Source organism: Podarcis filfolensis (genome assembly GCF_964270895.1).
Source record: "Podarcis filfolensis genome assembly, chromosome: 7".
In the NCBI taxonomy this organism is placed as follows: domain Eukaryota; kingdom Metazoa; phylum Chordata; class Lepidosauria; order Squamata; family Lacertidae; genus Podarcis; species Podarcis filfolensis.
In genome coordinates this window covers 43,142,572-43,168,571 of record NC_139603.1, presented here as the reverse complement: position 1 = coordinate 43,168,571, position 26,000 = coordinate 43,142,572, and the positions used below count along the sequence as shown (strand labels likewise).

The 26,000-nt window shown below is 39.3% G+C and overlaps 1 protein-coding gene and 1 long non-coding RNA gene across 3 annotated transcripts in view; one reads left to right on the top strand and one right to left on the bottom strand.

Moving 5' to 3' along the window:
* Positions 1-25,148, top strand: part of RAB31 (RAB31, member RAS oncogene family) — a 41,572-nt gene extending 16,424 nt beyond the window's left edge. For both annotated transcript variants that reach the window (XM_083622687.1, XM_083622686.1), the window contains exons 4-7: positions 6,582-6,653; positions 11,505-11,611; positions 12,948-13,057; positions 19,022-25,148. In XM_083622687.1, coding sequence (XP_083478813.1) covers positions 6,582-6,653; positions 11,505-11,611; positions 12,948-13,057; positions 19,022-19,119 — 387 coding nt within the window. In that variant the 3' untranslated portion in view covers positions 19,120-25,148. The remainder of the gene's footprint in view (positions 1-6,581; positions 6,654-11,504; positions 11,612-12,947; positions 13,058-19,021) is intronic.
* Positions 13,101-19,015, bottom strand: LOC310766470. Its single transcript, XR_014550178.1, has 2 exons — positions 15,689-19,015; positions 13,101-15,429 (listed from the first exon to the last, which is right to left on the bottom strand). It is a non-coding gene; the product is annotated as an uncharacterized lncRNA (long non-coding RNA).
* Positions 25,149-26,000: the final 852 nt, after the last annotated feature.

Here is a 26,000-nt window from a genome sequence, read left to right as displayed (position 1 = left end):
GTTTATCGCTTTGACATCTGCTGGAAGGGCGTTCCACAGGGCGGGCGCCACTACCGAGAAGACCCTCTGCCTGGTTCCCTGTAGCTTTGCTTCTCGCAATGAGGGAACCGCCAGAAGGCCCTCGGCGCTGGACCTCAGCGTCCGGGCAGAATGATGGGGGTGGAGACGCTCCTTCAGGTATACTGGACCGAGGCCGTTTAGGGCTTTAAAGGTCAGCACCAACACTTTGAATTGTGCTTTTCCTCCTGGTGTGTTTAGGCCTCCACTGCATTTTTCCTGGTTTTCCTGGTTTTCCTACCTTCAATCCATAAAAGGCAATCAGCTTGCCTAATAGTTTAGGTTTATGGTCCAAAAAATATATGTTTTTCTATGTTGTTACACCTGACTGTCTTGTTATTTTTATTTGTGTACTAACACTTATAGTTGCAAAGCTGTTTCACTCTGCCATTTTGTGTTAATAAGACTTTAATCACAGTAAATTGTGTTGGTTCTTGCTCATTCCCATAAGAGGACATTACTGCATTTCTAAAGTAATGATGTCCCTTGCAATATTCTGTGGCATGTGGTTGTCTCCCGTAAAGATTACTGAAGTGATTATTTCTTGAACATGCATGTAAGATACATTTCCATGTATATAGACCAGGGGTCAGCAAACTTTTTCAGCAGGTGGCCGGTCCACTGTCCCTTAGACCTTGTGGGGGGCCGGACTATATTTTGGAGGGAAAAAATGATGTAAGAGCACCACAAGCCCCGGTGGCTACTTACCTGTGTCTTGCGAGCAGCAGGGGCTAGCGGTGGTGGCAGCGGAGGGACGATGAGCAGCGCGCAAAAGGGCTCCGGAGAGGGGCTGCTTAAAATGACGGCCGCTTGAGTGCTGCTGCTACTGGAAAACACTATTTAGCCCCATCCTCTGACTTCATCAAGCGTTGATCTCATACAGTATTATCATCATTATTTATAGTTTTATTGCTTACTCCATAAAATGTGGTGACTTACAATTGTAAATATCACTGCACCATAAGGGTTATGCAACACAATCTGTTGCAGTTCACAACATCTGGATGGCAACATGTTGCCTACTCCTGATGTAGGGCTTCACCTAAAAATTGTATTACAGTCCTCCTTGATACTGATAACTAAATGTTCCTGTCGGGAGCAACAGGTAAATACAGAACTTACTTAGGCCAATATATTACTATTATTGTGATTAAGCTACTCAGTTGAACTAAATCAGTAAACACACTGAGGATCACGCTAACATTACTTTAGTCTTTACTTTAGTCTTTATGTTTTATAAACTTTTTTCCTTTGGAGATGCGAAGGAAGTTGAATGGATAAATCAAATGGTATTGAAGAGACTGGTGTATATTGTCAAGTATTCCTTCCTTCCCCCCCCCCTCTCTCTCTTACTTATTTTAACAAAACCTATTTCCAAGTAAGTGTTTCATAAGTCTAACCATTTGCTTCTTTACTCAGAAGTAACTCCCACTGAATTCAATGGAACTTCTAGGACTACAAAGTTGTAGTTCCTAAGTTTCTCTAGAACTAAAGTTCCTATCTGTTACTGTTGTATAGAAAGAATGTATTTAATATGTTTTTTTTTAGTGTGGATTAATATTTTCCACACAGTTTTCACCAGCTGGGAATGTTGGCTATTTCCTACCCTCCCCCCACACCTCTCTTATGAACCAAGCAGCTTTTCTTTCATGATAATGTGCTTGACATTATTAGTTTTTTGAAAACAGACTTTAAATGCACACACCAATTCTTCTCCATGCTGCTGCTACGTTGCTAACCTCTAGCTTTCCCAACATAGAGATGTGGATTCATGTGTGCCTTTCTGTACATGAAAGGTGTTTATTGCTGACATTAGGAGTGCTTTACATCTCCTGCTAGGGCATTGTGAGATAAAATGGAACTAAGTCTTCAATCCTAGGTGCAACTCCCACTGAATCTCTGTGGATTTACTTCTGAGTAGACATGTGTGGAATTGTGCTGCAGATTCCAAATATGTTCTTCAATTTGCACAAGTAAAAGCGTAAAAATTGCTAAAAGGTGGTTTGTGAAATACTGCTTGCAGCTATTTTCCTTTTGCTCATGGCTTTTTGGATCTACATAGTCCATGCCTTATAAAAAAAATTCTAGTATTGCCCACAGGAGGGGTCTCTAGACAAAAAGTTGCACAAGTAATTCTTTGATGTCTCTTTAGAGTAGAATAATTGTAGTTCATATTTTGAAATTCATCCACACAAACCCGAGCACTACAAATGTATTATATACCCAGACTATTGTAACCCTTTGTTTACTTGTAATTTTGTCCCTTTCTATCTTGTAATAAATCTTTGTGCACTTTTCCTACTACATGTCTCTTGTTTTTCTTTGAAGCTTGATAAACACTGAATCTACATGATTACATCCATAGACCTTTGTTAATTCTTAAGAGGGTCTCTTCTCCAGAGAGTAGCTGGAAGTGGGGAGGCAGCAAAAGGTCCACCTTTCCTTCCACTCTGCAGTTTTAATCTGAAATCTTAGGCACAGTACTGCACCCAGAGCTCAGAAACTGCTCGCACTAATGAAATTCCCTGTTGCAAAATTCACCTGGAACAATGGGAGTTTCAAACATTGACAGAAATACTTTCAAGGCTTATTCATAGAGGTCTGTTCTTGAAATGTGACTGGTAAGTAATGGAAAGTAAAGTGCTTTTAAATAATTCACTGTTCCTTTAAGGGCAATCATCCTCTTGAAAGCTGTGGTAAAACTTGTATTGATTTGTTCTTCCCTCTGATGCACAAATCCAGTAGTAGAGTCTTTGTGAGAAAAAAGTCATAGACAACCAATGAACATCCCTGCTGCATAGGCAAGTTCTGCTTTGTGCAATATGTAGGTTGATGGAAGTGTATGAAATGGTCGCTGTGCCTGTGCCCATGTACAGCTATGGGCTTGTTGTTTCCTAACAACTGAAGCTTGTTCATTTTGGTATATTAATTCATTACTGCTTTCAGGATCCATTTCTTTTTAATCACACTTCATAAAACAGATTCTCTTACTTCCCTGGGACCCACATAAATCCAACATCTTTTCTATCCATTTTATGCATCTTTGCAGGTTCTTACCTAAGAAAACTCAACCTACATGACTCACTAGTGTTTAAGGTACCCCAGGACTATTTATGGAGCAAGTTTGTTTATTTCATATATAATACTTGATTGTAAAGAAACCCCAAAGCTGTTTACAAAAGGGATAAAACAATAATATCAGTAGAAGAAACATTGAAAACATTCAAAAAATCAAAACAAATAATAAACTAGAAGCGTATCAGTTGAGTAGTATGAGAGTTAACTGCAATAACAAAAGTAGGCACAGCTCCTTCTTTCAGCATTGAAGACATTGCTACATCCTTCATTTACCTGATACTCTCTGCTTTGTGGGAGGGCGCAATAAGATGAAGGGAAAGTTGGCATTCAAGCCAAGCCAGCCTTCCATGCCTGTTTGAATAGTTGTGTGATAGAGACAACTGGATTCTAAGTATATGAAGTATGGTTGGTCTCTTCCCTTGCTATCTTTTTGTCAGTTGCTAAATACTGTTTTATTTTGTTGTATGTGGCAGATCTTGTTTTTATGCTTGGCTTTAGCTACTGATCCTGTCTCCTTGGCTAATTGTTTAATTTCTTTTTATATTTATCCAGACATTTATATTTCGCTATTCTGCTGTAAAAGCACCAGTCAGCTTACAACATGTAAAATTATAATTTAATAAAAACAACACTATAAAACAATCAAAGCTAGCTGCTTTTCACATGAGCAGCCATAGGGATGTAAGGATTATGGAATGTTAAGAGATTTGGACAAGTAATCTCTGGTTTTCTACTTCTCAAATAAAAAGGGATGGCAAAGCAATCAAAGTTGATCAAAATGCATAATAGGGAACAAAGAAAACTTTGGGGTGACTTGGAGGAGGCAACCTTTACTATGCCAGCAGCAGCTGCAGCCATTTTAAAAAATGCTTTCCAAAAGTGTACAAAAGAAACAAGCAGTCCAGACATTTGAAAAGCATTCTGCGGCAAAAAGCCCTACCAGTTCAGACTACAGACTGTGGAAAAGTTTACGACATTAGAGGATTTCATCCAGCTATAGGAGCACAGTGCAGGAAGTGTACATTTTTGCTATCATATTTTATACCCAGATGGAACAAGAAGCAGACCAATTTTTCTTAGGCTGCCCATTTTGTGAAGACGATGATATTCCCTGGAGAATAAACTTAACTATTTGTGAGACAACATTAATTTTAATGTAGCTTGAGGAGCCGATGTCACACTTCTTTCAGAGGAGACCTGTAAAGGATTCAATAACAGTCCCCTATCTAAACCTGCATAAGGCAGAAACCATTTCACATAGACCAGAGGCTCTCCTCCACTCCATTGAATGTTGTACCACACAAACAAGCTACAAAGAGGAGCAGTTTGTGTTCACTGTGCTTTTCAGGATTGGCTAACCTGTTTCACCTCAAATGCTCAGCTCCTATTAGACCCAGCCAGTATTGCCAATACAATGGACATTGTAGTCCAACAACAGCTAGAAAGCCACAGGTTAATCACCCTGGTGAATGCCTTGCTACGTTATACCTGGATTATCGCCTCAGTCATGGAGTAGTAGCCAGAATGGTACTACTGACAACATGGGAGAAACTGAGGGAAAGTTTCAAGACTGGTCTAGTAAAAAGAGATCCTATGCACACTTCACCACTGGCATCCAGAAATGCCTTATTTAATTCCAAATGGCTAATCATGGAGATCAAGAACTTTGAGAAACCTTATACTATATTGGATCAGCATTCCATTGCTTCGGAGATGGCTAGAAAGAACTTTGCTGACCATGAACAAATGGGTGAATTGGAAGACTTATTCCAGACCTAATGGTCTAACCAGATGGTTTGAGCAAATCTTACCCTGTAACTACCGCAGAAGAAATAGATCAGCACAACAGAAGGAACTTTAATCACTGCCCAGTAGACCTTGTGAAAGGCTAGCAGCTGACCTTTGTCAACTGGGAGACTGATATTATTTGGATGTCATGGGCCATTTCAGTGGCCTGTACTTGATATTACCTGCTGCTGCATCATCATTGTTGCGCAACTGAAGAATTAATATTTTTGGCTGCTTTGGAATATACCTGAGTGAAGCCAATGCTATTCTATTCTTGTTTGAGAAAAACATAATTCTTGACTTGGTTTCAACTAGTGTATCCTCAGAGTTTGTAATAGGCCTGTAATAAGACTTGTCCTGGGCACAGGGAAGTATTATGGATTTCCAGTACCTATATGCTACTGGACTAAGGGTTTCGGAGAAAAGTAATACACAGTTTTCATGGATTTAAAAAAGAAGAGGAACGTTTTTATTCAATCTTCCATATTCTTTTATAATTGTAAAGCCAACAGAGCAAAAATCTGAATTCTTTTTTCATAGGGTGTATAGTTCTTCAAAGGCATGCTGTGAAAACAGCCATGCTTTTGAAAAGCACATGCCTTAATACATGTTTTTCATTATCCACAGGGTGCCAGATATTACTGTGTTAATAAAACAGCCATTGTGAGGAAATACAGTATTTATTTTTCTTTCAAAGGAGAGTTTCTAATGAGAAGTCACATGAAATCATATGCATTCCCGCTGGATTAAATCTCAGATGCCTAGCATTCCAGAAAATTAGCTACATTTCTTTCGCAAACTTGAAACTAATCACCCAAAGTTGGAAGACTTAATTTTAATGTTTGCTCAGACATCATAGTAAGAAAAGGAATAAAAAACAAAGCTCCAAATATTCTTCCTGCCCTGTTCCAGTTCCTTGCCTACCTGAGCCCATGATGTTGGAATGGAATTCTTTAGCTTGCTCCAAACAGCTTGAAAATTAATTCTGTGTCTGCTAGAGCTTCAGGGCAAGAATCCAGTTGCCCCTTCTAGTGCTGTTGTTCTAGGTATCTGCTAATGGGAGAGGAAGGAAGACAATCTGGAGGGGACAAAATGTTTTATGAAGAGAAGGCCACACAGACAGGATGTAAAACAACTCCTTCAATATAAAACAGCTCACTCTGCAAGCCAGAGAGTCAATACACTTCACCCTTCCCATCCCAGTCTCATAGTCATGAAGATACCAGGAGCAGGCTCTGCTGCAGGTTGATAGATAGCAGTCATGGACTGGAGAAGATGGTGTGCCACCTGGCCACTCATTTGACTGATTTATGCTGGTTCTTGTCAGGATCCAGACATGAATGCTCTTCCCTAGCTTCTGGAACAAGTCACTGGCTTATTGTTTCTTGCCACTTGAGCAAACTGGAGTTGACCTGGTACAGAAAGTTTTTTAACTTTGGTTGGCCTGTACCAGAGTATGTGCATTCATTATTCTAGCTTAGTAGATTTAAAACACTGTATTTTAATGTGATTTTAATAACAACACATTAATGCAACAGTGAGTCACAAGGCATACTGATTAAAGAAGCTAGAGCAATCATAGTGTCTTTTGTTGACTTACAAAAATGCAAGAACTTTAACTATTTTTTTCTTCTGTTTCTGTGTTCATTTTTTAATAGTTCCATTCATTGGCACCAATGTATTACCGTGGGTCAGCAGCAGCTGTTATAGTATATGATATCACCAAGCAGGTAAGCTTTCAAATCTCAGTTGTTCCATCAGGGACGGACCTTGGTCCTTCAGATTTCAGTGGTGTGAGGCCAAAATTTGGCACACACACCCCGCCCACATTACATTCTGCTCAGTTCACTACCTCATAGTTGTGATACCCTGTGGCACCTCCTGGGCTCAGCGCCCAGTGTAGCGGAACTGGTTGCGCTGCCCTAAACCCGCCTCTGGTTCCATCACTGGTATGTAGGTTACTCATCAATTCACTTTCAAGTGGTCATAGTGTGAGTGTTCCCTGTGCCTTCTGCTAATATTATACTGTGTTCGCTTAGTCTTGCAAGTTGGTAGTATTTCCCTTAGTTCAGTGATGGCCAAACTTGGCCCTCCAGCTGTTTTGGGACTACAACTCCCATCATGCCTAGCTAACAGAACCAGGAATGATGGGAATTGTAGTCCCAAAACAGCTAGAGGGCCAAGTTTGGCCATCACTGCCTTAGTTAGTCAATGTATTCCTGCATTCTGGATGTGACTTCCAGATGTTTTGAACTACAGTTTCCATCAGCCTCAGCCAGCATTGCCAGTGGTCGGGAATGGTACTTGTGTGCCCAGGCTCTACAGCCCTCCAACATCCCAAATTTATAATTAAGAACCAAACAAGATACAATACTTCTGGGTGAAATAAGGCCACAACTTTATAGATTACAGATGTAAGAGGTTTGACATAGGTATTGGGTATAACTACCAGCCCATGTGCTGGCAGTATTACCAAAGGGGTCAGCCCTGAGGCAGAGAGGACCTATGACTTACATCAAATAGGATTGTCCCCATGGGATCGCCATCTTAAGGGATGCTGTCGCCCTTGCCCCTGCCTGAGCATCTAGACAGAACCAGATCTCTTTACCAGGATACCCGCTTTTCTTGGAGAGGCAGGCCAAGGCCTACAACCTTCCCTCCAACTAAGACTAAGGCCACCCCAATGTCAAACCACCAAAGTTGTGACAATGGCTATGAGGTAGGCATAACCTTCAGACTGAGCCAATTTGTTTCAAGGAAAATCCCCACCCAACCTTGAATACGGCAACCAACGATGTCCATAGCAAGGTAAAGTAGATAAACAACAGTAGACTAAAACAAGGGAAGGGTGGGCGTGGGATCCAACAAGGAACTGTGTGTGGATCTCTTTAAATAGTCAGGAGCAGACCCAAGTGAAGCCTGCTGGCTCAGTTGAGCCTGCCCTCTGGAGAAAGCCTGTCTCTTGGCCTGCTAGCCATTGGCCAATTTGGCTGGCAAGCCTCCCAGCTGGTGAGGAAGACCATTTTGGCTCCCCAACCCCACCACGGTCAGGAAACCTCCATTAAGAGCACTGCCACATTGTATTGCGTAGGGGGAAGTGGTGGCCGGCCCGCAACACCTCCACATCCACAAGTAAGGTAAGCAGACATGTAGCTCTAAACAGCTGGAGGGCATCAGGCTAGAGAAGGCTGGTGTATTCAGTGGGGCTTACTCCTCACACTAAGCAACCATGACATTCCCATACCTGCATTGGTATAGGAAAATTAGTACCTAAAAATATGGCATATTTTCTAAAAATACAGAAATATATACATTTTATTATGTGCAATTTGTATTTGCTCGGATATTTTAAAACTGTTCCAAAACAGTTCAGCTAAGTAAATGAAGTAATAACAAAATTGGCTCCATATTTATAGCTGAAATTAAAATTACATAACAAGTCTTTGGTTTTTGACAGATTACTGAAATTGGGAAGTCAGTGTGGTCAGGACGTTCTCTGCTACAACATCCAAATGGAAAGCTGCACATTTTCAAGGCCAAATTATGTATTTGTATTTTAGTAAGAAACCCATCTGCTAGTGCTGTGTGACAGGAAAGGCATTAATGAGTGAATATAATAGCTTGCCTGCAGTTTACATATTTAGCAAATTGAATTATATATTTGATTTTAGCTCAGAAGTGTTGGCACAATTAATTGGTATATTAGCAAAATTATTTATCAAGGGCTAACACCTTCCTGCGTAGTGGTAGTGAACTTGAATGAAGTGTTGGGGAACTATGGAGGAAAGATAATGCACTCAATGCAAATAAAAAATCCCATTAATTTCATACTAAATGGATATTTACCTTTAAACTAAACAACGGTGATTACAAAGGCCATAATCTAATATGGTGCCTTAGGGGTGCATAAATTGACTTGTTAGACATTTATTACCAGAAATGACAAATCCCAAGCTCTCTTGTTTTGCTGTTCTCCTACTTTCTTACTCTGAGGAGTAAGTAACATCTAATGCAGGTGGTACCATGATTTTCAATAACAGAGTCTCTCTCTCTCTATATATATATTATTTTATTAAAGTTTTCTTGGTTTACAAAGGTATGCTCAATGTCCCTTTTTTCAAGTTACATTTTCCATAGGTCAGTTTCATTTGTTGAGACATTAGGGTTACATTAGGAAGAAAAAAGGGGGAAAGAGGTGGAGGGGGCCATGGTGGGTGGGGGTGGGGTCTGGAAGTGATATTTCTATTTTGCTTAATGTATGTGTGGGTTTTTGTGTCAGCATCGTTTGTGCAGGTTCTCTTTGCTATGCGCTTGTGTTCCTTTGGGGGTGAGAGAAATTGTGGTTGGCCTAGGGTGTGGATGCTTGTTTGTGATTGGCTGTGTTGAACTTTGTTTTCGTATGTGAATGGGGTGGGTGGGTGTTTTTGAATCAGGTTAGCCATATTGATTCATATGCTGTTGGTGGGTTCTTGTCTTTTTCTTGTTGGGCTGTGTATGTGATGAAGGGGAACCATACCGGGGTGAAGGTATCGTCTTCTATTTGTCCCCGTGTCAGTTTCAGTTTATTGGTTAATTTTTCTAGTAGGGCTGTTTCCCATACTATTTGGTACCACTGGTCCATGCTTACTCCAGACAGGTCTCTCCAGTGTCTGGTTATGATGTTTCTGGTTGCTAAGAGTAGGTGGGTTATGAGTTCTTTGTGATATGAGTGGGCATAATTGTCTTGGAATATGTTTAGGTGTGTTCATATATTGCTCTGCTTTTTCATCCTTGGAAAGGGTGGAACATGACACCAGAGATATTGCATTCAAATAAATTGTATGGTAGACAATTTATTTCTCTCCATGGGGGAAGAGTCATGCATACCCAGAACCTTTATCAGGTTGTTTAAAAGGCCAAGAACTTTATGCGTCCACTAAAATACGTAACCCCCAATTCCACATGGTTTTGAGTCATTTTGACGCAGACTGGTTTTGCATCTTCCCAAGCTTCCAAAGGCCTCCTGGGCAAACAGAATTAGTCATAGAGCTGTAGACTATGATCAAAATATGTTTGAAAATTAAAATGAATCGTTTTATAAAGAAGGATTAAATGGTACTAATAGCAAGGAATTCTCAGGAGAAAAAAATGAAAACAATGATATTGCCAAAGAAGCAAGTATTTGTGTGCAGCACAGAAATATAAGAGCACCCAATTTTTTTAAATTTTTAATTAAAGTTTAAATTATTGGATATTTAATTTTAAATAGCCTATATTTGCTTGTTATTGTATTCATATTTGGCCTGATGTGGGTTACAGTGGTGCCCCGCAAGACGAATGCCTCACAAGACGGAAAACTCGCTAGACGAAAGAGTTTTCCGTTTTGGAGGTGCTTCGCAAAACGAATTTCCTATGGGCTTGCTTCGCAAGACGAAAATGTCTTGCGAGTTCCTGCGGGTTTTTTTTCCTTTCCCCCCCCTTTTTCTAAGCCGCTAAGCCGCTTATCTGCTAAGCCGCTAAAAGCCGCTAAAAGCCGCTAATAGCGCTAATCTGCTAATCCGTCAATGGGCTTGCTTCGCAAGACGAGAAAACCGCTAGACGAAGAGACTCGCAGAACGGATTCTTTTCGTCTTGCGAGGCACCACTGTATATTTTGCACGTGGAATTAGGAGGTGGAAACTCTGTACAGTGGTACCTCGGGTTAAGAACTTAATTCATTCTGGAGGTCCATTCTTAACCTGAAACTGTTCTTAACCTGAGGTACCACTTTAGCTAATGGGACCTTCCGCTGCTGCTGCGCTGCCACCATACGATTTCTGTTCTCATCCTGAAGCAAAGTTCTTAACCCGAGGTACTATTTCTGGGTTAGCAGAGTCTGTAACCTGAAGCGTCTGTAACACAAGGGACCACTGTATTCCATAAATAGTTCCCCCTCAGACAACACTTGGTACTTAAGTATCAAATACAGTGGTACCTCGGGTTACATATGCTTCAGGTTACATACGCTTCAGGTTACAGACTCCACTAACCGAAAAATAGTGCTTCAGGTTAAGAACTTTGCTTCAGGAAGAGAGCAGAAATCGTGCTCCGGCGGTGCGGTGGCAGCAGGAGGCCCCATTAGCTAAAGTGGTGCTTCAGGTTAAGAACGGTTTCAGGTTAAGAACGGACCTCCGGAACGAATTAAGTACCTGAGGTACCACTGTATACCAATGCCACAACAGTTCTGAATGATGCGATACCAGTCCTTTAAAATTCACCAAAGCAGGGACTTAATTTTCCCCCCTACATGCAGTTTCCATGTGTCTTTAAAGGGAGATTACTGAATTAACCATGCTTGTGTCCTTTATAACTGCTGCCACAAATAGGTACTTCTGTAATTAGGTGTGAGCAGTTTGTGTGAGAAGCCACAATTGGACATACTGTTCTCTCAAAAGCTGGTTTAGTTAGTTATAGGTTAACATCAGATGCAAGTTAAAGTTTATATTTGTTAAGGGCACTGATAATATCTTATCTAGTACTTTGGTATCCTTATGTCATTACAGGGTTCAGTATATTGATGCATTTAGCAACTTCCTGTTGATAGGCTCTTGTATTTAATTTAGGATTCATTTCATACACTGAAAAAATGGGTAAAAGAACTAAAGGAACATGGTCCTGAAAACATTGTAATGGCCATCGCTGGAAACAAATGTGATCTTTCTGATATTAGGTAAAGTATTGACCTTTTGTCTTCAAATTGCTTGTTCTTGCCTCCCCCCCCCCCTACAATATCCCTGTGATATTGAGTGGCATATATGCTTGATTGCACTGGCACAAAGTCATATCAAGCCAATAAACAACATATCTGGATTTCTGTTTTCCTTTTATCAGCCTTTTGGTGATAGATACTAAGTGTTTGATATCAGACGGTTTTTCTCAGTATCATAGAGAAATTCTATTGAATTCCTCTTCACAGTTTATTCCCTTGATGAAAATACCATTTTGTTAAGGCTGATATAAATAGTGCAAGTTTAGTGCAAGTTTATTGTAATGGTTTATTGAAAATAAACATCATTGTCCTCTTAAATAGAGTGGTACCTCGGGTTAAGAACTTAATTAGTTCTGGAGGTCTGTTCTTAACCTGAGGTACCACTTTAGCTAATGGGGCCTCGTGCTGCCGCCGCACGATTTCTGGTCTCATCCAGAAGCAAAGTTCTTAACCCGAGGTACTATTTCTGGGTTAGCGGAGTCTGTAACCTGAAGCATATGTAACCCGAAGTACTGTATGATGGGACAGGTAGGGCCCATCCCCCGTGCCGCTGCCCTGCTTGGCCTTGCGGACAAGGCCTGCCCCAAATGGTGGGTCTGGCAATGCCAGAGGAGGCTGGGCCTGAGTGACCATCCCTTCCCCTGGCCCACAGGGAGATGGTGGATGCCACCCCCAGAACCAGCCGTGGCTGTGCTTTCCAGACATGGGTCTAAGCACTTTTGTCTTTGCCCCACCATTCCCTTGGAAAACTTGCTCTAAATGGGAGGGAATGAATCAATTCAGAGAAAACCCAATTGATGTTTGCTCCACTTCAGCTCTAAAGATGTGGTTTTCCAGGAGGAGGGGGAGTGGTAGGGCAAGCAAAAGTGTGGATGAACCCCAAGTGTCCTGTGGAAGCTATGCCTGTCCCTGTAAATTAGGGGTGGGGAACCTTCTTAGCACCATGGACCAGATATGACAGGTAGGTGGGCCTGCCCATCTGTCACATGATTGCCAAGTGGGTTACCCCACCCATCTGTCAAAATCCCTTAAGCAGCTGACTTGGGCAAGTGCAAGGGAGCTCTCTTTGAGGGAGCCTCATGCTGCTCCTTTAAACTCCTGAAGTCAGAGGCTTAAAGGAGGAATGTGGGGAAGCTTGCAACGAGCAGCACAAGGAGGGGAGAAGTGTTTTCCATTGAGTAGAAACTGTTTTTCTTTCCTAGAGTAATGCAGGTTATGATAAGGAACACTTTAACTCGAGCAGTTACTTTCTATGTTTTTGGATGCACAGCAGTTTAATTTCAAATTTTAATTTTAGGGAGGTACCTATGAAAGATGCCAAAGAATATGGAGAGTCTATAGGTGCAATTGTTGTTGAAACGAGTGCCAAGCATGCAATTAACATTGAAGAACTCTTTCAAGGAATCAGTAAGTAAAGTCAGAATATTTGTGTGTGTAAAAAAACAACAACTTCAAGTTGCTTAGTATTTTTATTTTTTTTTACATATAGAATATTTTATTGATTTGTAGTAAAATAACCAATCATTTTCAACAAAACCTGTAGAATGTTACATACTTCTATCATTAACATATAAAAATAAAAGTTGAGTGGGGACACTGTCAAATAACTGAATCATTCAATGCATTGTCAAGACTTCAGCTATCCATGACAAAGGCTATCCATAAGTAAGCATGAGTAGCTGGAGGCCTTGTGAAAAACATTGCATTTCTCATTTCTGTTTTTATGGAATAACAATAAAGGTGTTAGCAGCTGTTTAGAATAAAAAACATTTCAGAGAATATAGGTTTAGATAACTTTTGGAAAATATGAGTGCATGTCTTCTTCTTTGGCAATCACTCGTAGCCGAGTAAGATTGTCTTCCATGAACACGGTTTTAACAGTGAGCCCGTAAGTGACTGTGGGTGCCAATTCTGGATCCACAGTGGGGACATAGGTTTCTGGGCGGGAGTTGTTTCTCCCTTTCGTCCTGAGTTCTTCAAAGCCCTTGACACCTTTGGTAAAGGCTGTTCTCCACTTGGAGTGCTTGCAGGTCAGTGTTTCCCAGTTGTCAGTGTTTATACTACTTTTTTTTTTTTTTTTTACATTCGCCATGAGAGTCTTTATACCTCTTTTGTTGACCACCAGCATTACACTTTCCATTTTTAAGTTCAGAACTTATGAGTGAACTTTTAACTTTGAACTTATGAGTGCATGTACTATACTCGTAACAGAAGCATCATATACATTTACCATCGACATTAGTAACACATGAAATATTTTTGAAAGTATTTGCCTGATTAAAACTACACCTGCATAGTCAAGAGAATATATATTATAGCCCTATATTTCCTTAGTATTACAGAACTGACGTTCCAGATAAAGACCTAAGGGACTTGTGAAGGATTTGCAGCTGCTGCTGTTTTATGTCTAACTGTGCCACCACTAACTAAATAAATCCACCAATATTACATTATTTTTAGTCTGCTGCTGAGAAGAGATAATTCAATATGTGTGAGGAGCCTTATGGCTGTAATCCTTAATGACACTGATATAGCAACCAAAAATAGCTGCCTACATTTTTCTTTGGCTGAAGTATATGCTACTTATTTATTATTATATTTGATACATTTATATCTCCTATTTCCTTCAAGGACCTTCACAGTAATCCTAGGAGATAGGACAGGCTGAGAAAGAGTTGCTTGGCCAAGGCCACCCAGTGAGTTTAATGCTGAGCAGGGATTTGAAGCTGGATTCCCCATCTACTCTTAATCCATTGCAACATGCTAGCTGTTTCTTAGGACGTTATCTTTATTTAAATTTATCATAAACATTTGTATAGTTGCTGTGGTGATTGCTCCATTTTTGCATAGACTAGCTTGGCCTGTCTTAACGCAGCAGGCTCTGACAGGTAGAATTTGATAGCCAGTTAGCCTGATTTCCCAGGCATAAGCAACCCCTCACACAAGCGGGTATGACATTGATTTTTCTAATTCTCGTTCTCCTTTATCTCCTTTTTCCTATTCATTTATACTTTGGAAGGAGGACAAAAAGAAGCTAATTCTTCTGGAAGCTTCGGGCAGTTTAGGACATAAGCTCTAGCAGGTTAAATACAAGCAGTGGTGTGACTGAGCAACTCAGGGCTAGCTCTTGTTAATTGAATTTATATTGTGCCCTTCCACCAAAGGAACCTGGGATGGTTATATTAAGGGGATGAAGCCTTCCTCTCCACTTCCATAACACATAGTTTCACCTCTTTACCTGTAGCTATTTGCTGTCCTTGTGCTCTCATGTGGTGCACCACTACTCTCACTATGGCGCATTGTTTCCTGGTACATGGGTGATTCCTTCTCAAAGGAGAGTAGTTGTAAGGCTAGCCTTTTTTGACCCTTCTACTCAGGTTTTAGAAAGGTAAATCTACTCAAAACTTTGAGTAGGGTTTTTGAGGGCTGAGTCACACGAATACTCTGCCACTAACATAAATGTTAGAAGCCTGATCTTTGCTATTGAAAACACCTCTGACATCCAGGAGACTTATACTGACTGGCAAAGAATGTGAAAAAGGATATGGCTAGTCTCCTAGGGGGCACTAGAATCAGTGGCAGATGCCGATGTCTGAAATTGGACAAGTCTGACAAGAAGACACAATCAATCAATATATGTCAGTGGGTATAGCTCATTCAGAAGCTGACTTAGAACAGAGCCATCTTATCTTCTCTAAAGAGTGGCTGCTGACTTGCATAGTAAAATATAATTTCATCTGCTTATCCATTACAACTCTCTGTGATTCATTAAATTTGGCCTGATTATTGTGATGAGCAAATAACACTAGTGGGATTTCAAGAAGCTCTGTGAATGTTTGAGGAATATTGTATTGAAGAAAAATAAGAGGGAGAGGGTATATAAAATGCAATATAAAAATTAGGAAATGCGTAATTAAAAAATTGAATAATGGATGATTGCCAGAGAGGCTGAAGGAAGTCTAAAAGAGAAAATATGTGATAAATTTAAATTGGATATTATAAATGTATGTTGGAAATTTTTTTAAAAAAAAAATTGGCCTGATTATAGGAATTGCAGTCTTAAGACTGCAGCATTGCTGTACAGTATGCCCCTCCCTGCAACAGCTACCCATTGGGAAAGCTTCCCATAAAAGACATTTAAATATAGTTTTAAATAGAATTCCTTAAGGGGAAGGTGGTTTTTGTTTGGATTTTATCCTAAAGTAATTCTGATTAGAGCAGCTGCTGATTAGAGCAGCTGCTTCGCATACCTTCCATTATGTGCCCACCTCCTCTACCCAGATTATGAAGAATTCCTTTAGAAGTTTGTGACAATATGCTGCATGTTCATGCTCCCATAGCAAACAAAGGGTGACATATAAAAAGTGGACTTCACAAACAATAGAAGTTTAAACGAAGAGAAGCAAAACTGAGAAGATGTGATAATTTAGCACTATGTGACTATCAAAGCTCTCAGATTTGTAAGGGCAATAATATATGAAAAGAACATATTAGCCTGCCCCCCCCCCCGGAACAAGAGGCTACCACAGCTAATTTCATCTATGATTTCAGTGCAATATAGTACATTTTATCTGCCAGCTTGCAGTGTACTTTATTATAGAAAAATTAGACCTGAACTTCACTTATGATAAACTCATCCCCAAATCTCCTTGATAGTGCAGAACATGACCTATTTGAGTGGTTTTTGAAGATGAGTGGTTTGGAGCAAGCAGCCTGTGTAACTTGTGTTTGGGTAGTAAATAAGCCTCTCCAAATCTTTAATCATTAAGCAGCCTAAATACTTAAGTAAAGCAGTGTAAATCTAATAAATCATAAGAATGCAGACCCATACTTGTCAATAACTACATTTATTTCATTTCATGGGTTCATAGTATGCTGATGCATCAACAAAAAGGGAGTGAATACAAATTAGCTAATTTAGTTAGAATACCTATATCTACTTTATAGCATAAATAAATGCTGCAGTTCTATATACTTTTGCCTAGCATATAGCCCTATCAAACTCATAAATCTTATTACTAAGTAGATATGTATAGGATTGCTAAATTATACAGTATGCCTAAAACTATTGTCTATGTTAACAGCATGCTTCTTTGAAACCAACCAAATGTACCACAAAATAGGAACCAAAGTTGAACAAATCCTTGCTGTACAATAAATGGTACATTAGAATAATTTATGTAATTCAGCTACTGCCAAAGGAACTTATTTCTAAGTGGGAAAGAGCCTCCCATTATCAAAATCTCTGTTAGTGACTTACAGTGCAATCCTAACCATGCCTACTCAGAAGTAAGTCTAATTGAATTTGATGAACATTGAACAGTGCAACTAACAAAATCCCAGTTTATGGGATGTGACCTTAGGAAAGCTGCCCAGCAGGGAATGCTGCCCTCTGATTGAAAAAGGCTCCCCACCCTGTGCTACAAATTGCAGCTGGGATCCTGTACATGCAAAACATGCACATTGATATTGAGCTGTGGCCCTTCTTAATTTAGGCCACTTAGATTATCAGCGTCTAGGATAGGTGCTGATTTAAAAGCCTTGGCTGGCATATGCAGTTAATGCATGCAGTTCTCTTTAATTGGAACTCAGAACGTATAACAAGGACTATAACGCAGATCTACTGCTAGAGCTAAGCAGGTCTAGTATTGTAAGATGCTTGGATGAAAGAACGCCTATGAACCATATGCTAACCTGCTCAGAGCAATTCAGAAGAAGTGTGGCATGTATGTAAAATAAAATTGCCTGGCCGTCAAAGATTATGGTTCAAGTCTAAATATACGCGCATTCAGAGATAATTGCCCCAGGGTTGCATTGTTAATTATGACCATGACATTCTGTATAACATACCACAGTGTTGCCTCCCACTGAAAGACCAAGAAAAAGTGGGGGTGCAGGGAGACATCTGAAGGCAGCCCTGTTTAGGGAAATTTTTAATGAGTGATGTTTAAAAATACATTAAAATCTTTGTTGGAAGCTGCCCAGAGTGTCTGGGGAAACCCAGCCAGATGGGTGGGGTATAAATAAATTATTATTATTATTAAGCACAATATTAGAGATTGTTTAAGATCTTTACTGCTTACATAGAACCATAGAATTGTAGAGTTGGAAGAGACCCGAAGGACCATCCATTCCAACCTCCTGCAGTGCAGGAATCTGAACTAAAGCATACATGACAGATGGCTGTCCAACCTCTGCTTAAAAGCCTCCAAAGAAGGAGAGTCCATCACCTCTACTCTTACTGTCTGAAAGTTCTTCCTGATTAGTCAGATTCTACTTTCTTGTAACATCCATTATTTTGGGTCCTAGCCTCCAGAGAAGGAGAAAACAAGATTCCATCTTCCACATGACAGCCCTTTAGATAGTTGAAGATGGCTATCATATCTCCTCTCAGAGTCTCATCTTTTCCAGGCTAAATATACCAAACTTCCTCAACCATTCCTTATAAAGCTTGGCTTCTAGACTCTTGATAATTTTGGTCCCCCTCCTCTGCACATGGAGCTGGTCCTTCCTGTGCAAGGGTAGAATCTTACATTTGTCCATATTGAAGTTTATTTTGTTAGTTTTGACCCAGTTCTCCAAGTGTTAACATCATATTGAATCCTCATTCTGTCTTCTGCAGCATGGGCTACCCCTCCCAGTTTGGTGTCATCTGCAAATTTGATGGGCATCTTACATGATACAGACGTTCCAAAGGGTGCCTTAACTTGAAATTGCCATATGTTTCAGAGAATGAGTGAATTGGCAACTGCCTTAGTTTTTCTATTAAACCATTAAAAAAATCCTAGAACATGAAGCAAAAAATCTGGCAATATATTGTTACTTAGATTATTTATCCTGAGTTCTTTAAAAATGCACAAGTAATATTCAATCATATTTTTGTGTAAAAACATTCTGTCCATGATGGAGAACCTCTCATCCTTGGTCCTAATTAGGCCCACTAGGCCTCCTTGTTTTGTCTAAGCCACACCTACAGTACCTGTCCTAAATGTGGTATTGTATGCTTTCAGCAGGTAAAGACTAAGTTGTCCCAAAAAAGGGGTTGCTATGCACCACCAGTCATCTGATTGGCAGTATTGCAAAACACTTTGCATAGCACCTTGAGTGGCTCTTTGCAAGCACTGATAATCAGCTGTTTGTTATTGCTTACATAGGGCCATGTGCAGGGCTTTGAAGCCCTGATGAACAACTAATTGTTGGGGCTTCAAAGCAGCAATTCTGTTTGTGCCCTTACGATTAGCTGATTATCTCGGCTTCAAAGCACCGTGGAATTTCCTGTTCACAGATCCCTTGTGTTGAATCCAATTTGGTCCTAAAAGAACATGCCAGGCTTTGAACACTTGCATGTGTTTTGTTTTTCAACATGTCTAGGTCGACAGATTCCACCCTTGGAAACTCATGAAAATGGCAACAGTGGGACGATAAAACTTGGAAAGCAGACTGCACAAACAACTAAGCGGTGTTGTTAAACCAACTCAACCTGGTTTGCATTACTTGAAAAAAGAAAATAAATCATTTGCTTATTTATTGAGCTACAGACTTCAGAAACTCAATGACAGAACATCTTGTCTAAAAGCAATAATAGTGCTTTTATTGGAATTGTAGGAGAAAGGTCTTGGATCTGCACAATTAAAATGGACAATTCATTTTAGCAATAAACTGTTTAAAATATTGACTCAGATTATTGGAATAATCTGTTTAAACCAATGGGTATTTTAAATAAGCCTTTTGTTGATAAGAGCAAATGTTACATTTTCAGTACAATATTCTGATTTGACCTTTATGAAAAAACATACTATGGTATTTTAACTAAGTGAAGGATATGTACTTCTTAATCTTTTTTTCTAACCAGATTTGGCTTCTGTGACTTTGTTTCTAAAGCAATAACTTAAAAGGGTGCCAATTAGGTAGTTATCTTTGAACAATAAATAGATAAAAATAATAGTAATTTTTAAAAAAAAACAAATTCTGGTAATTTTTAGCTTAAAGCTGTAGTTTCTTCTATACTTGAAAGGTAAAAGCAGTAATTGCAAACTCGACACTTTTAAGTACATCAGGAAGTCTTAAAGGAGTCGAGAGAGGGTGTAGCACTGTAAACTCAAAATATTTGCATTTAACATCCAATTACCATAGTAAAAAATGATTAGCAGATGCTGCTCCAGAAGCCAAAAATGAATAGGATAACATACCTTCCACTCCAGATACTTGAATTCATTTAAAGCCCATCTGGCGGCGATGCAGTGCTATGAAGATCTGTCAGTAGTTGTGTCTTTCCCTGCTCCATAGTTTGATACAATGAACTAAATTCTTCTTCTGTCTCCTTCAGTTTCAATTACTGGACTGAAGGTAGACAAGATAGCAGCAAACCCAGCTCTGTTCACATCTGCCCTTTTTCACAAAGAAAGTATAAATCAGCTTTTAAAGGACTTCACCTTACAAATACTGAACTGGCATTTGATGCCAGTGATATGTCTGAAAATAAGCAGATGGAAGTGGCCAAATTATGTAGCATCAATAACCACCACTGGATTCTAGTCCATAAAAACAGTGGTAAGAACAGTAGCACATATTTTATGTGTGTGTTGCCATATTCATTTCAGTCTTTGTTTCAAGTTGTTGAAAGTAGTGGAGTAAGTAGCACTGACATAAATAATGTTAATCTGTGAGAAGAAAGCAACCTAAATACATTAGTAAAATCCGTGCATGGCCTTATTGATCACAATCCTGGGAAATGTGGCATGGCTACATCACAACCTAAGCCTCAAAAGCCAGTGTTTTGCTGTTTGAAAAAAGAAGTGTGCAGCTGATTGTCTTAAATATCTATAGGTTTTGCAACATGCACCCTTTGTGGTTGATTGAGAAAGGGTAGTTGCATTATTCTAGCATTGACCTTGAAGCTGTTGAAGGCTGAAGAATAACTTTCTGTGCAGTGAATTGATATAGATTGTACCACAACAGCTTATAAATGCAGTTTGGTTGCAAATACAGCATTAGGAGAGGTTATTTTCATGCCCTCAGACACTGTATAAAGAGATAACGCACAATACTGATTCAATGTTTGGGAAGTTTATTGAATTGATACATTGCTATTAAGTTGCTTGTTCATATTTTATGTACTGAAGTCACAAAGAAAATGCTTCCATGTGGGCATGGGAGAAGCCAGTCAATTTTGCAATCCATGAGAAGCCCATTGAGCTGCATGATATGCTACTCCAGAATACTTCTTGCTTTTTGGTGATGTTTTGGGGCTTCTACAGAAATGGGGGAACTGAAAATCCCCAGCTTATAAGTAGAAGTAATATTTTTCTTCTCTGCTCACATACATAGGTATTCTTACCTGAATAGGTTGTGAACCACATGACCAGTGGCTAAAGAAAGCCCCTTTTGGGAGCTAAAATTGTCAAATTACAAAATCATAAAGTTCTGGGTAATGTGCCTTTTCCTATGATAAACCAGGATGACCTTTTGCGTGTGCAAAGTTAGCTATATAATCCCTATCCCCCCCACCCCTGCAATTGGAATAGTTTCTGCCACCTCAGTTCTGCTTCTGCTTGCAAGTTGACGGAAGAGATCAGTTGTGAGAACAGTAGCATTTTCCATAGGGGAATAGAATAGTATTTCAAAACAAAAAATGAACATGAAATTGCTTAGATCTCATACTGTAAAAATGTTAAATCAATTCTACAAACAATAGAATGGGTCCATACATGATACTGCAAATGGAGACAAAGCAAAACCCATCACTAATACAGTGCAGACCGTGAATGACTTCACATTTAATTACTTTAAAAATTAAATATGGTATACAATGGTGACAGTTTAAATGAAATTATGTCTTCCAGTTTTGCATGAAATATTATAAAAGATGGAGTAGGGGGGAAATGCTACAAAGCATTCCAGATATGATTCCAAATTATTACAAGCTGCTTTACCTGTCTTCTATTAATGTATATGGCTATTCATCCCAGTGCAAGCAGATAAATAGGTACCGCTGTGGTGGGAAGGTAAATGGCATTTCTGTGCGCTCTGGCTTCCATCACAGTGTTCCATTGAGCCAGAAGTCATTTAGTCATGCTGGCCACATGACCGGGAAAGCTGTCAGTGGACAAACGCCAGCTCCCTAGGCCTGAATGCAAGAAGAGTGCCACACCCCATAATCGCCTTTGACTGGACTTTAACTGTCCAGGGGTCCTTTACCTTAACCTTTAAGTCGCTTTACGTGTCTTCTATTAATGTATATGGCATATACATGGCATAATGTATGTATTTATAATAAGAGAGCAGAATATTGTTGATTGGGAGAAGCAAGTATAACCCATCATAAGTTATAGAGTAGCTGCATTTATGTGTTTTATGGATAAACTGTTTTATTGCAAAACTATTTTGTCATGCCAACTGAACTGAAACTCAATTACTTTACAAAACTATAGAAATGTGTGTTTGTCAGTGCATAGTTCACCATTATTTGTTTCATAGTAGTCTAACTTTCAGAGCCCAGCAAAAATGATATACTCAGAAGCGATATACTCCAGAACAGCTATATAGTAGCCCAAACCAGAGGCACAGCTTAAATAAGAGAAATTAGGTGGTTTTGCATGAGCATTCTCTACTTAGGCCCTGGAAGCTGATACACAAAACCCTCATGTCTCATGACCAGGTCTCAAGTATATCATTTCTGTGGAATGAAATTGCTTTATTATCTCCTGTAGACCTATTTGATAAAATGTGAGCTTCAGAGTATAGTAACAGTCTGTAGAGCAGAGAAAAGAGGTTATCTTCATGTATTTAACAAATTCAGTGGGGTAGGAAAGTGTGAAGAACTGGAGACACTGACAAGGTCTTCCAAGATTAAGCAGGTATGTGGAAGCATAATACCAGTCTCAACAGGCTTTTGTTAGGTTTGATCATTTGGACAAAATGTAAAATGTCATTTGTTTCAGAATGAAAGGTCAGAATCACAAATGAGAGAAAAGTAGGGCATCACTTGTACTGCTATACAGGATGTGGTTTAGCTATGCACAGGAGTGACTTTTACCTTTTCACAACTAATATCTGTTCCTATTCTGAAAAGTGGTTCTATGCGCAAATCCATTAAAATAAAAGGGATTTATATACCAAGCAGAATGCAGAACTTCAGCCACATTTTCAGTTTTCTGTAGTGTTTATTCTGTGGCAATTACATTCAAGTATATTCAACACTGCAACTATTGATAAGCTGCTGTTTGAAAAGGTTTCTCTCTCCCATTTCCCCCTCATAAGATAGCATGCAGCTTGCACAATGACTGGTATTTAGATTCTCCCTTTCCTCCTTTGGATTTGAAATAGACCATTGTAATCGATATTATGCTAGGTCCCAATTTAACAGGAGCTACCACTCTTAGTTGGCATGGTGATTATACCAGGTATAGGAGTAGAGCTGGTGTTACATTGGGAGTGGCATGGTTTCCCCCACCCCCACATTTTGAACTTCAGGCTTTGCAGTCCTGATGTTTCTATGGTTACTGGTGATTAGAAGGCATTTCCAAATATATCTGGCCTACAGCAAGGCCATAGAGTCACAAAACATCTGACAAAAAGTGACTTGATCCCATGACTAATGTGATGGTGATTTTGGTGTCATGATGATATTGTCACTGATGTTGGGAAGGAGTATGCCACTGAACTGCACGTAAGAACCTCTAGGATGTAGGATGGTGGTGAAATATGACTGCTAATGTTGACACAATGCAGGCTACAGTAGGGCACATTACATGACTGCTGGTTAAAGGAGATAATTGCTTGGTGGACTACTGGCTATTGCTTCCTACTGTTGCTCAAAAGCAATGCAAAATCTCCAGCACATGCCACACTGTTAATGTTATACAGATGTGGACCAGAGCTTTGGCTAAGTGCTTGGCTGGGTCAGAGAGCAACGCTGGAAAATATTTGTATTTGTAGGTAACGTCATCTGATTACAGTACAAAATGCCCGTCTTGACCAGCTTGCCCGACATGTGTCTCTGGAATACTTTAACTGGAACAAGTGCTAACATAGCTATAGCATAATCTGCAAATCCAGTATATCATGAGTTTCCAGCTCAAGAGAGTCATTCTTTAGTTGGAATGAATACAAATTTCTGGAATCACATGAATGAACTGCTTTTTGAAGGAAAAGAAAACCATGAATTGTCTATTTATATGTTGACTTTGTGTTTGTTTGCTTCATAATCCCTCAGATATTAAGATTTGGACTTAATGGTTTGAACTCATACATATGACTTCTTAAAGCAATTGCATCAACACCTCCAGACAGATATGGGGGCGGCAGCATATTGTTAATGTAGCTATGATTTATATCTGGTCCTTATTAGCAGATGTAAGCCAAGAACAGTTGTATAGATAACATATTCCATATAACATTTGTGTATAGCGGTACTCATTTGATCGCTTTTTAAAAGTCTCCTTATGACAAGAGCATTGTGCAGAAAATGCCAATATGTATATTAACATATGTATCATTCTATATATATTGGTAGCTATTTCTACTGGATAATTCTGGTTTGCATTTCTAGTGTATACAGTCAGAAACATACTTATTTTTTAAAAGTTCCCATTAAACTCAGTAGGACTTACTTCATTCCTGCATCCCTCATGCCATCTGGAGCAAGAGAGCTATGTTAGCTGACCAAGAAGTTGGCATATTTTATTTACCTCTTAGTGAAAACAGTTGCTTGGCTTGGTGGAACAACTTTGGCTGATCCTGGTTGATGGTGTTCTGGAAAAGATCATCTCAATGGCACAGGGGCCTATATTCCACTGCCTCAGAAAGACATCATGAACGGAGAACGAATTAGGCACTGAAGATGTGGCATGCATCCCAAAAGGCCAAATCGCTCCACTAGGATTATTTTAGAGATGACAGGAGCTGCCCCATTTCCAGCAAAAGGAATGTGAGGGGAGGTGAATTGGGCTCTTATGATGCACTTCCCTGAGTCCAGTCTCCATTTTCTCCCAGGATTTTTGATTGATATCTGCCAGTCTAAAGTGTTAAAATAGCAGAATAGTGCACATGTATCTGTTGACCGATGGCAGCAAGCTGCAGAACAAGAAACGAATCTTCAAATGGCAACAGATTTAACTAGTGTGCTTGAATATAATACAAGTGAATAATATTTTATATAGTTGATTCCATCCACACAATTGTGATTGTGCTTCTGTGCTTATGGCACTATTTCTGTGTAGACATATGCTTTTTCTTATTCCATCTTATTTGTTTAAACCCAGAAAAGCAATCAATTCCAGTGTAATGCTTTGTACTCAGTACTATCACTCTGTGTTGTTTATGCAAGGGCTTTCAATGGGCTGGACCCATTGGTGGTTATGTATGAGATGTTATAATCTTTTAATATTGTTGTGTCTATATTGTAATTGTATGATCAGAAACAAGATTTGTGTCTAAAACAATCATTTTTTATTTAATCAATAATGAATGATACTAATAAATATTCTTAATTTTTGCACCTTTTTGCCTTTGTTAGATGACAAAAATAAAAGAGAACGATGATCAGAACAGAAAGCACTTGTATTTCCTGATGGACATTCTTTTCTCTATAGAAAAGCATTTACAAGCCTATGCAAAAGTTTGGTTCTTCCACCATTTTGCATAAAATCAATTAAAAAGTTTTGTAAGCAGTCTGTAAGTAATCTGACAATATAACTTTAAGAATTAACTATGCAAATCATTTTTGTGACCATTCCTTCTACACCTTTTAAATAAAACAGCTGCACATCCAATGCAATTTGTGAGATATGAAGCTGCAGTCTTATGTAGACTTATTTGGGAATAAGTCTCATTGTACTCAGTGGGATTAACTTTCCCATAAATGTAAGCAGGTGCCATATTTAAGATGCCTCTGGCTATTCACACATCCTCGAAACTATTTTTTTCTGGAGGCTTTAACTTATATTGAGCTCTGCTATTGGGTGGGAGTTATAAAATCACAAATACACCTGGAAAGACATTGCTGTAGTTTGTTTATTATATTTTTTAAGAACATTTCTATACTACCTGCCACCAAGGTCTTGAGGTGGTGAACACGAAAAAAAGAAAAACAAGTACATCGTAAAATGCAGCTGCAATCAGGCAGAAATTTAAAAGCCAGCTAAAACCAGAATTATGCATCAGCAAAAGCTTGGTCGAATAACTACATTTTAAGGAGGTGCAGGGATACCATCATGGATGGTGCTTGCCTAAGTTTAGAAGATGTGGGTCTGCAAAAAAGGAGTGCCACTGCAGAAAAGGCTTACCCTCAGTGACTGCCAGTCAAATCTCCAGTAGTTGTAGCATCCCCAGGAGGTCCTTATCAGATGAA